At 55.3% G+C, this 11,853-nt stretch overlaps 1 protein-coding gene across 2 annotated transcripts; it reads right to left on the minus strand.

The window, feature by feature from the left end:
- Positions 1–23: 23 nt before the first annotated feature.
- NXF1 (nuclear RNA export factor 1) lies at positions 24–10,660 on the minus strand. Of its 2 annotated transcripts, XM_032357082.1 has the most exons (21): positions 10,465–10,660; positions 8,324–8,507; positions 7,953–8,106; positions 7,128–7,211; positions 6,907–7,011; positions 6,715–6,795; positions 6,537–6,606; positions 6,301–6,389; positions 6,066–6,173; positions 5,790–5,899; positions 3,937–3,973; positions 3,343–3,411; positions 3,211–3,266; positions 2,994–3,101; positions 2,824–2,882; positions 2,497–2,612; positions 2,335–2,377; positions 1,723–1,795; positions 1,026–1,208; positions 508–568; positions 24–387 (listed from the first exon to the last, which is right to left on the minus strand). In XM_032357082.1, exons 1-21 carry the CDS (start codon positions 10,490–10,492, stop codon positions 349–351), a joined length of 1,857 nt encoding a protein of 618 aa, XP_032212973.1. In that variant the 5' UTR covers positions 10,493–10,660; the 3' UTR covers positions 24–348. The 2 variants fall into 2 exon arrangements, 1 of the variants encoding a protein (XP_032212973.1); XR_004289051.1 differs by lacking the exons at positions 24–387; positions 508–568; positions 1,026–1,208; ... (5 more) ...; positions 3,211–3,266; positions 3,343–3,411 and having other exon boundaries at positions 3,935–3,973; positions 4,289–5,899; positions 10,465–10,605.
- Positions 10,661–11,853: the final 1,193 nt, after the last annotated feature.

An 11,853-nucleotide genomic window follows, 5' to 3' on the forward strand; every position in this document is an offset into this window, starting at 1 on the left:
AAAACAATGTAGCACACAGGACACAAAATACAATATCACTCTTTTATCTTAAAAAGTAGGGCGGATTCTGGGGTTAAGTACACAAAGCACCTAAGTCCTTCGGGGAGTTTAGTGTCAGTTCTACAAAGTAAGCTTTGGCTTCCTGGCACCAGTGAGGCTCAATCTTCCAGAAGTCTTCCAGAAGTCTTCCAGAAGGCAGGTGAGGAGAGGGATCCAGCAGCCCTTCCTCTTCGGTCACAGTCACGGGGTGGCGTTGGGGCCAGAGAGGAGGAGACAACAGCCACGACAAGAAGATATCAATATCCAAGGGCTATTTTACAAGGGCTTCTTCTGGGGCAGGTCTACCAATCACTTCATAAACGCCACTTCTGGGATCTCACCCTTGGCCTTAGGAAGAAAGAAAAGGTCAACAGAGCCAACCCCTTTCCCCCAACCCCCCTGGCTGGCTTGACCCTCTCAAGGCCCAGAGATCCCTGGTCTTTTTGCTGCCAAATTCCTGAAACTTACCTTGAGATGAGTAAAGGCCTGGGCAGATATGGTATAGTCCCAGTTATTGTCCTGAAGGCACCTGGAGTGGGGGAAGAACAGGCACCACAATCAGAACCAAAATGCACTCACCCTGCTCACTAAACGCCTCTTCACAATCCTTCCTAGAGAAACACTCACCCGTGTGTGCCAAAATTACATACATTCTTGCACTATGTATTACAAATGAAAAATAAGTAAAAATTCAAATGTCTATCACTGGTCTACTGGATACAAAGGATAAACAGCTGTCAAGGTAATTTTTATAAATTACTAAGGTAATCTTTTTATAACGATAGGTAAGACATTCACGGGGTAAGCAAAAAAAAAAAAAAAGTTGCAGAACTGTAAAATTGTTGCTATGCTTATTTAGGCATAGATCGCATTTTTTTTTACAGGCCATATTTATAAATTTGGGCTTTCAAAATATCAGGAGCACTCATTCACTCCCACCCCTACCTCCGTTTACCCCTATACTCCTACACATGCCCGGCACTTACTTCTGGGACCACTCAAGGTTCATGCCAGACTGGGTAGAGAACGCCTGCAGCATCTCCTGCTGCTCTGGGGACAGGGTGGGCACTGGGCTGGAGGAAGGGGTGGGTGCGGGCATGGCGAAGGCTCTCTGGATCTCGTCAGGGCTGGCGTTCCGCACAAACAGCTCGTCGTTTACGATGCACAGCCTTTGGGACAAAAAGCACTTTAGACAGCTGGACAGACAGCCAACCTCAACTTCCCAACATCATTTCTGTTCTCACGTTTGATACTTTTATAATACTTGACAGATTCTTTCAATGCCCCAAAGTTCCCTTCCCCACTCGTGGTCACGTTTTATCATTTACGCCCCTTCCCACAGAAACCGTGTGTGGGGGCAGATGCCAAACACACTGGAATTATACATTCTTCCCCAACTCAGGACAGTTCTTCTCCCCGTGGATCTTCAAGACAGAACAACGAAGTAAGTAGCTTATGCTAGTTTCCCGGTGACGAAACCTGCTCTTCACTCAGACACCCAGACAGGCAGTGTGGCTCCAGAGCTGAGCTCACGGCCGTGAGAGCCGCCTCCTGATGCCCACTTGCTTTTCTGAAATTCTGAAAATATCCTGAGGACTTGTTCCCCTTTTGTGTCCCCCACCAGTTTCCACATGCTGGCCATGGATTGGGACTGGGACCCCATGTGATAAGCCCAACTCTTACCCTGAGTTACTGGCAGGAACAGCCACAAACGTCCGGGTGAAGGCTCGCAAAGAATCCCGAGACTTTCCGTCCACTGTAACATCAACAACAACAACGACCCCTCAGAACCAGCTCCACACTAGGTTTACTAAAAGCTGCTCAATCCTGGTCTTACTCGATATGACTAAACTGAAGCAGACCAGACAGATGACCACAGGCGTACAGGGGAGGAGAGGGGAAGAGGCGTGTCAGAGGCCAGGGCGAACCCCCACCAGGTAGCCCACCAGCCGGTGTCATGCGCCCCCCCACCGACTCCCCAGGGCAGAGCTCTTACTAAGCCCCTTCACAAGAAAGAATTTGAAGCCTGCAGATACTGTAAGTTGTCCACACATCCATGGGCTCAAGGCTGGAATGGAAGACCTGCCTGACCCCCGAGTCTGTGTCCTCCTAATCCTCAGGCTTTTCCCATTTCCCAGACAGGAAAGACAGGTGAAGGGAGGCCTCATGAAGGTGGCTTGGGGGCAGAGGAGGAGGAGGTCAGGGACAGAGAGGGAAGGCGGCTGAGAGGGCCACGGAAAAAAATCTCGCTGTGGGAGACCCACTCTGCAAACTCAGGACCCCAAATATTCTTACCTTCTTTGAAGACCCCGTTGACAGAAAAACACAGCAACGTACTCTGAAAGAGAAAAGGCATCAGTCACCATGCGGGCTCCCGGCCAAAGCCCGAGGCCCCCAGGCCTGGTAAGTGCTCCTTCCTTCAGTTCTGGCTTTTGTGGGGAAGAAACAGGTGCTTACCGTCTGCGCGCTTATGTCTACCACAAAGGAGTTGACGTCGTGCTGGGTTTTGGGCAGCTCATTGAGGAAGGCCACGACGTTAAGTCGTGTGTGCTTCAGCAGCCGGAACCGCAGGGCTGTGGGGGAGGAGAACCCAAGATCAGGGGCTGCCACTTGCTGCTGGGCCCTGTGACGGAGTCCCGCCCGGCCCCGCCCGCCCCATTTCTCACGCTGCTGCGCTCACGGCCCGCCGCACTCACTCACTTACTCACTCACGCACTTACTCACTCACGCACTTACTCACTCACGCACTTACGCACTCACGCACTTACTCACTCACGCACTTACTCGGGTCTTTGAGCTTCTTCACGTTCCTGCTATCCTTGAAGTACTCGGCCAGGTTGCTTCTGGAGGATTAAGTGGAAAAGGAGGCCCGGGTCAGAGCAGCATGCCGCCAGCAGGGGCTCACGGGGGCTCGCGGGCATGGTGCGGGGCAGGCAGCGGGTGGGGACACTCACCGGGCAGGGTTCTGGGGGGTGAAAGGAATGCTGAGGGAGCAGCAGGCCCCATCGTGGTAGGCATCCAGGAGCCGCTGCCGGTCCCCGGAGTCGTACACGGCATAGTACCTGGGCAGCACACAGAAGGGGAAGTCTGACTCCCGGGCTGGCTCCCCAGAGCCGGCTGTACTGTGCCCCGCCCACCGCTCCCCAGCCTCGGGGCCTGCGGTATACTTACTGCTGCAGGAAGTGCAGGACCAGACTCTTCAGGGTCTCTGTTCCAAAGTAGCTTCCCTGGAACCACACAGGTATCAGCACCGGGTAACTGATCCTTTCCTCCCCACCCTCGTCCTAACTGCCCCCTTCCTACCTTGCAGGGCGGCAACATTGTGGGGGCTTCGACATCAAAGGCAATTGGCGGAGGTAACTCATGGCCGTCCTGCAGGAAGAAGTGGAAGTCGGCCGCGTGAGCAGAGAGAAAAGGCTGGTTGAGTAATGAGGCGGGCGAACGCGGAACGAGGGCTCAGAGATCAAGTGTCAAACATGTGCAGAAGGTCCAGGAATCCAGAGAGGGGCAACTTTTGTCTACAGGCCTCTTTCTGAAAAGGATCATAGCCTTTGCCAGATTCTCAAAGGGCTCCATGTCTCCAGATTCCTGGTCATACAAACACATGAGAGGCGAGAGCTTCTGGGTGGGAGAGTTTGCGCTCGTTTGAAAAACCAGAACGGGCCCCCGCGTGGCTCAGTGGGTTAAGCGGCTGCCTTCGGCTCAGGTCATGATCCCAGGGTCCTGGGATCGAGTCCCACATCGGGCTACTCTGTGGGGAGCCTGCTTCTCCCTCCTCCCTCTGCCTGCCACTCCCCGCACTTATGCGTGGACGCTGTTAAATAAATAGACCAAATATTTAAAAAAAAAAAAAAAAAAAAAAAAGACAAAGGAAAGAACAAAGAGCTACAGACTTACCAGGCGTAATAACTTGGGAAATCGTTCTCGAATGGCGCTGTCAAAAACGGGACGCGAGTGAGTGACGCTTCAGAGCCACCGTGCCTCCTGAGCTGCTCTAGGAGCAAATACTCCAATGCCCAAGGGACCGCCCACCCCATCCTGCTTGTCCTCTCACTCCTCCCCAGCCTCTGAGCCCTGGGGGAAGAGGCCCCACTCCCCACCTCACCCGGGGCACCCAGGAATGACCGCCTTGAAGACGGACTCTCTTCTTGCTGCCTGACCCGAGCGCCACGAGAGCAGCACTCCCAGCCCAGGCTTTAAGCCAGGACGTCCTTCCCCTCCCTGCCCCCCTTACCTTCCACCTACTCACCTGTGCAGCCCCGGGAGGAGGGAATGGGGTGGGAGCCCAGGGGCTCCGCTGCCTCAACAGGTATCCATCAGTCCTGCCCGGTCTGGCCGTGGCCAAGACCCGAACACACCACAGGGATGGCACAGGATGTTGGGGCAGGGAGATGAGCAAGGCGGGGGCAGGAGGAGGGGAGGTGAAGGAAGAAGACAGGGATGGAAAAGAAGAGAAGAGAGAGAAGGCAGGACGGGGCCAGAGCAAGGGCGAGCTGGGGAGACGGAGAGGAGCAGAAAGTAAGAAGACAGAGAAAGCAAAGCAAAGGCGAAAGAGCTGCAGACGGCAAGGAGGCATCCCCGAAACAAGGAAGAAAAAGGGAAGAAGACACCCGACACAGCCTTCTCCTTTGGCTGCCCCTTGCCCCGTGGTCCAAGGTACAGACGGGAAACAGGTGCTTGCTGCAGCCGGAGGGCACATGCTGTTGGCCAGGTCTCAGTCTGGTACCTGGGTCCCGATCTCAGCTGGGCGTGGGAAGCGAAGCAGCCATGGGGGCAGGAGACCTCCCTCAGAAGGGGTGAGGGTTCAGGCCCCTGCAAAGTTGGGGGGGTGAGGGTCTGCGCCCCACCTCTGTTGGCCCCCAAGTTCTCTCCTGATGGCCCCTCTGCGACTGTGCCTGTCTTAGGTTGTTCCTTCCCTGAGGAATCTTACCCGTCTCTGGCTAACCAGCCATCCTCCGGGGCCAAGCAGGGTGACGTGAGGTGTGCGAGTGAGGGCGGGGCAGCGCCCCCCGAGAGGGTCAGTGCTCTGTCTCCTCGGTAGCCTATGCCCCCGTGGCCTCCACGCCCAGCGCTTGCCTTGGGCTTCCCTCGCCTGCTGGCGGGGCCCTGGCTCTGGTCACATGGCTTGGGGAACCCAGGTTTCTTCTCCAGGGAGGGCCCGGCTCACAGCTCTGGGCAAGAGAGACGGAGTGCATGGCACCAGCTCCAAGGAGGCCTCAACCTCAGCACGAGGGGGAAAGCCCAAGCAACCGCCTTGGGCATGTGGACCATGAGAAGAGTCCCTCTTGGCAGAATGACAAGAGGGCCCAGCACCAGACAAAGAGGGGAAGGCCCATCCATGGGAAGTCCCCGGAGGGAGGCCATTCTCGGCCCAGGGATACCAGGCTCTTGGCACAAGGCAGCTCCACGTACGGGACACGTACGCAAGACACCCCCGGGTCACAGTAGAAAGCGGGAGATGCCCTTCCTGGAACAGCAGGGTGGGGAGACTCTAGAAAAGGCTGTGTTCGGGAAGAGGAAAGACCACAGAACAGCAAACAGGTAGTTAGGGGAGAAGGAAGGGAAGGAGACCTCGGGGCCAAGCTGGGACACACGGACAGACGAAGGGAGGAGCACGTGATCCTCCCAAAGGACACGTGGTTCAGCTCAGGGCTGCACATCTCCTGCAGACGGGCACTGGTCAGGGTGCATTAGCTCAGCCTCCCGGGGGGTGAAGGTCCCCAGGAGGGGAGACAGAGGCTACAACTGACCTGATGTAGGTAGACTGGTCTCGGAAGGTGTCACACAGTGGGTTTCCGTCGAGCCACAGCTCTTCCAGCTTTAGCCCTTTTATCTTGTCCAACTCCCTCTCAGACTTCAACTGCGGAGAGCGGGGGAGAAAACAGTGGGCAGGACACCCCGGTAAGGAGAGCCAGTGAGACCCCCAGCCCCGAATGTCCCTGCCCGAGCGTCTGGAGCCTCCTGCCGTCAGCCGGCGAGCCCTCCACTCACTCCACCCGTGACACTACCAGGCCCTCAGGTCTCACCTCATTCCCGGAGAGGTTGAGGATCTTCAGGCTGGGTGCTTTCTGCACAAGGCTGGACATGTCATCCAGCCTGTAGAGCCTGTTGTTGCTCAAGTTCAAGGACAAAAGCTGTGGGCAGGGAAAAGTTGAGAGGAAGCTCCGCTGAGGAACCATTCAGAGACACACCTGCCTCCCGACCCCACCCTACCCACCCCAGCCGGCTTCCTCCTGTCTCAAAAGCCGACGAAGGCCTCACCTCAGGGATGTTCTCCTCAATGATTCGCAGCGTAGCCGCCATGCAGTTCCTGCGGTTCAGGACAACATCGATGTTCTGGGCCACCAAGTCTCCAGGAAGCAGAGAGGAAGGAAAGGCAAGTCTGAGAAGGCTTTCCTTCCAGGCTGGAGTTCGTACCAAACCACTCTCAGACCTTCCCCACCCGACAGATCCCCCTCGGCCTCCACCTCCCTGAGGATGAGGGCTACTGGCCCTACCTGGGTCTGAACGGAGCCCCTTGAGGTCAAGCGCTTGCAGGGAGCCATCATATCGTTTGCTCATGATTAGCTGCAGGGCAAGGAAAAGGGGCCGGGGGTCACTCGTGCTGTGTGGAGGGCTGGGGATGGGCGAAGTGGGAGGACCGGAGTGGAAATGCGTGACGGGAGCCTGCCTCACCTTTAGCTGCTCGACCTGTTCTGGCTTCAGTTCATTCTGTACCGAATGGGGAGGGGCAGAGGAGTTGATGATGATCGATATCTGGAGACCAGATGGGGAGGGCAGGGTGAATTCCAGAAAGGCCTGAGCTGGGGAGGGAGGGAATGCCCGGCCGAGACCAACCCCCAGGCAGGCCAGGCCCTTTATACATACCCTTCTGTTTTCCTGATCCAAAATCTTATAGTTGACGGCCTTCAACGCAGAGGCAGTACTGGCATCTTCAACAAAAAACTGGGCCCGTGTGTTTTCATAGTGAAACTGCACGGAGAGGAAACAGAGGCGTGTGAGACTCGGAGCCCAGGGTCCCCCCAAGTCCAGCTGGCCCCTCGCCTTCCTTGGTGTCCCGCCAGCCGCGAAGGCCTAATCTCACTCACCTCAATGGGGGTGAAAGGGACATTGCACTTGCTCTGAATCACGTTCAGGAGCCACGACTTGTCGTACTTTCTGCCATAGGGAATCTAGAGGACAGAGGAAAGGCAAGACCTGTACCGCAGGCGGACGGGCAGACCCATCCAGCGCGCCTTTCGCACCTGCCAACTTTCACAAGATTTCCTGAAGAAAGGGCCAGTTAAAAGCTTTTTACTCAAGTCAGACACAGACTGCTTCCTCTCCTTTCTGTCCATTTAAACTCAGTATTCCTCAAGAAAATAAAACTTTTGGGGTCTAACAGGTCTAAGACATGATTGAGACCTGGCCCACCCCTCAGGGGCCTTAAGAGACCCCAAACCCCACATGCGGCTTGAGCCACACGGAGACATTCAGAGCAGTTCCTCCACCTCCCACCGAGTTAATCACGTTTTCCTTTAGCCGATGTCCCCATCCCCCTACCCCATCCTGCTTGTCACTTCGTCTCCTTTCCCGAACCTGCTCTTAGATGTTCTAGGAGAAAGGACAGACTACTGACTGTAGAGAAAACAGCAGAGAAGATTGACTTTGTCACGTGAAAAGTAAAGACCTTCACTCGGAGCCCAGCCCCCTCTCTCCCTTGCAGCATCTACTTCCCTGAACACTCACTGTAATCTTTTTTTTTTTAAGACGTAGGGGAGGTGCAGAGGGCGAGAGAGAGAATCTCAAGCTGGCTCCACACCCAGCACGGAGACCAGGACACAGGACTCAATCTCGTGACCTTGAGATCATGACCTGAGCCAAAATCAGGGGTCGCTTAGCCGACTGAACCACCCAGGCACCCGGACACTCACTGTAATCTTAAACCAGTTTCTTGAGGTCCCATCCTGGCTGGTGCCAGCTCCTCCTCTCTCTGGAAGAGTTCTGTCTCTCCGCACAGTAACATGAATGCGATCTCGATCATGCCAACTGTCACCTCGACGGTTGGGTCGGGAAGGATAGGGGTTGCTGTGGGAAAGCAGAGAATAAAATGTCCACAAACACTAGGAATGTCTTCTCAACGGCTTCCCACGCTGTTGTCAGGATTGCGGTTAAGACTGTTCAAGCATTAACCTGGCCCTGGCATCTCTCACTTCTAGAAGTGGGAAGAGAAGAGGTGTGGGCAGAAGAGAGCCAGATAAGTAAGTGGGTCACTAAAATCAAACCAGATCAACTGGTCACTTACTGTCGTATTCGGGGAACATCTTGGGCATCACTCATTGCCACATCTCTGTCATCTTCCTCCAGGCGGGAAGATCGAATGCCAGACCCTCCTCTTCCAGACCTACGGTTCCCTTCACCATACTTCCACCGGAAAGGACCCCGGCCTTTCTTTCTTCTTTGAGGGAAACTAACGCGGTCATCGTGCTCTGGGGTTAAAAAAAACATCGATTAGAAAACACGTTGCTAGTCCGGCTACCCTGCTGTGGCGATCACAGCATCCAGCAGCCTGTGTTATCGAATGACATATACGCCAACTATGAGCCCACTTCCACACAAACTTCTGTCTGTTGGGAGAGAGAACCCTCTCTGGGGCTTGGCAGCATGGGGGAAACATTACTGGAAGACAGCGTAGAGCTTTAGAAAAACGAGTCAGAAACTGAAACCTAGGGAGAGAAGCAGCACGATGTGGAAGTGTGAGAAGAATGCGGACTCGGTGCGGAACCGTAAAGTCACATGAAATCTGCCTGCTCTTGGCCTCCCGAATCTATTACACCCCTCTCAAAATCTGGATGGTGACCTCTCTCACATCTCTTAAAACCAATCAATCGTAAGAGTTACATCAGCTTTCAGTAAACATGCTTCCTTCCTTTGCCTACAGAGTACAAATGTCGTATGGTTATAAATATAATCAATTTAAGGGCTTCTTTAAAATTCTTGTTCTCAAACTGCCACACTGAAGTTTTGGGAGTGAGCTCTTTATTTCCTTGGCCAGAAATGCTTAAAAAAATTTTTTTTTTTTATCAGAGAGAGAGAGAGAGAGCGCACAAGCAAACGCATGCACAAGTAGGTGGGGTGAGGCGGAGGTGGGGTGGTGAAGAGGGAGAAGCTATCTCCCCACTGAGCAGAGATCCCAACACTGGTCTCTATCTCAGGACCCTGGGATCATGACCTGAGTCAAAGGCAGATGCTGAACCAACTGAGGCACCCAGGCTCTCCCCAGAAATGCTTTTTTAACTGGAGACAACTCTTAAGATTCAGGTTCTAGTGGCAACTAGGGAGCTCAGCCAAGGGTCCTTGACTGCTCTCCAGGAACAGGACCCTCTGAATGCTGGTGTAGGAATGGCTTCCCCCCAAAAAGGTCCATGCGGGATGCCTGGGTGGCTCAGTCAATTAAATGGCTGCCTTCAGGTCAGTTCATGATCCGAGAGTCCTGGGATGGAGCCCCTCATCGGGGTCCCCACTCAGCAGGACCTGGTTCTCCCTCTCCCTGATGCTCTGCCTACATGTGTTCTCTATCTCTCTCAAATAAATAAAATCTTTAAGAAAGAAAAAAAGAATCGACGACTCCCAAGAAGGTGTGCCTCATGCCTAGCAGGCTGCAAACAATGAACCTTAAGAAATGACTACAGGAAGGAAAAAACCAAACAAACAGCTGAATAGCAGACAAGGCTAATATTCACCGACAACTTTCTCCAGGGCCAGGCACTAGGCTCCAGGAACTTGATACGAATGATCTCATTTAACATACACAAGGGCAAACTTCGGAAATAAGTACAGTCGCTACCTTCTTAGGGAGATAGAAAGATGAGGCCTGGGAGTGGAATTCACTCAAGCTTGGTGAAGACAACTCAGGACTCAAACCTCAGCTGTCATGTGCTCCTAACCACTTCTCTGGCCTGAAACCCTGCGCAGTGTTCGGACTAGCACAGCGAGTTGGTGTGGAGGTTTAAAATATTAAAGCCAAAGCCAAGGCCGCAGGGGAGGCGGGGCAAGAGACTGGACGCGGTGGAAAAGAGGACACAGGTAGCCGATGAGCACGGCACTGACTCACATTAAAGGAAGAGTCTGGCCGCCAAACTCAACTGACAGGCATCAACCATCCACAAAGTTCAAAGGAATCTCGCCGCCCCACTGCCCGGCCGCCCGCTCCGACACGAAGCTCCTCGCAACGCCAGGATTCCCGCGTCAAATCGCCCGGCTCCCGGCTCCCAGCCCCGAGGGCGGCCAGGCCCGCGAGTGGCCTCGCCCCCGGCCCGCGCCGCCGCCGTCCCCCGCGGACGCCCGGCCTCTCGCGGCCTCCCGCCCCGGGGCTGCGGCCTACGCCGGCGCCGCCCACCGGGGGCCCCAGATCGCCTCGCTCCCCGCCCTGAGGCCAGCACTGACCGTTGTAGGACTTCCCCTCGTCCGCCATGGCACAGTGAGAAAGCAGGGCCGGCTCAGGCGCGGACCACAACGCCGCCAAACGACCGAACACCCACAAGCGCCCCGGCCGAAGCGCTCCTACGCCCGGCGCCACAGCATTTATTCTGCGAACTGCGTCGCGCGCCGCCGACGTCCCCCTGTGGTGGGCGGTGCCGCCGGAGGAGCGCAGCCGCCTGCGCGTGCGCACTCGGCGGGCGGCCGCGCTGGGGGCGGGGTCGGCCGATCCGCGTCCCGCGAGAGAGAGACCTGCGCTCGGCGGGTTGGACCAGGCCTGCCGCGCTGCCTGCTTTCTTCGGTCCGTCGCTACGCCAGCACCTCTGGGCTAGCGCTGGAGCAAAGAGCAAGCCCCTGCAGCCCAGGTCTTTTGAGAGGAACAGGAAAGGGGGTCGCAGGAAGGGCTTCCGAGGAAGGGGAGCCCTGGGCTTTGGAGCGGTAGTGATGGTTTGGAGACCCCTAGCGGTGTACAGCCAGTATAGAAGTCTCAGCCCAGCCCTTTGCCAGCAGCCCACAGAAGCCGTGCTTTCCTTGTCTATAAGATGGATTATCAGGCGACAGAAAACTAAAACGTAAACTACAAGAGCTGGGACCTTGACTAATTCGTGGCTTTTCGTCCTCCAGCTTGTGGCTCAGTACCCTACCTGGCATGTACCAAGAACTCAACACTTGTGAAATAAAATGAATTTCTGATCTATGCGTCCTCCCCAAGAAGAGCTGCCGAGTCAAATGAATCGACCATTTTTCCAGCTTTGGCAACCAACTATCTTCACAACCTCCCCACCCACCACCCACCACCCACCACCGAGGTGCTGTGCGAGAACTAAGCTTGTGTCAGTTGGGCACTGAGAATGCAAGCAAGACCACCTGCTGAACAGAAAGCAGGGAGGGAGGAAATAGTACAATGCCTGGGCTAGAAAAGGCGAGTTCTCCTAGACTGCCCCCACGCACTTCCCCAAAGTTCTAGGGCCAGCTCTCAGGAGTACGGTGATGGTTCTCTCTGTAGCTTGAACCTCCTTTGGGGTGTGTGAGCCATGGGCGTACCCCAGGAACCTCAGAATGATGTGGTGGTGGCTCCTGGTCACGGAGTGCATTAACTTCCCTGGTGGGGCAGGAGGGGATTGTTCTGGGCAGGTTTCTCCTCCACTCTCTTGTGACTGGCTTGGATTTGGTGAGGGGCTTGGAGGGGACCAAGAGCCTCGGCTGGAGCTGGGAACGAGTTCTTCACCTTTTACTCCTGGCAGCAGGCAGAGCTTGTGCGTCATCCAGCTCAAGGAAAAACGGGGGCCAGCCGGCTGAAGCATGCAGCGGAAACAGGCACAGATACTGCTGGAGATGATCCTGAAAGTTGCCACC

Source organism: Mustela erminea, chromosome 9, assembly GCF_009829155.1.
Source record: "Mustela erminea isolate mMusErm1 chromosome 9, mMusErm1.Pri, whole genome shotgun sequence".
Classification (NCBI taxonomy): Eukaryota; Metazoa; Chordata; class Mammalia; order Carnivora; family Mustelidae; genus Mustela; species Mustela erminea.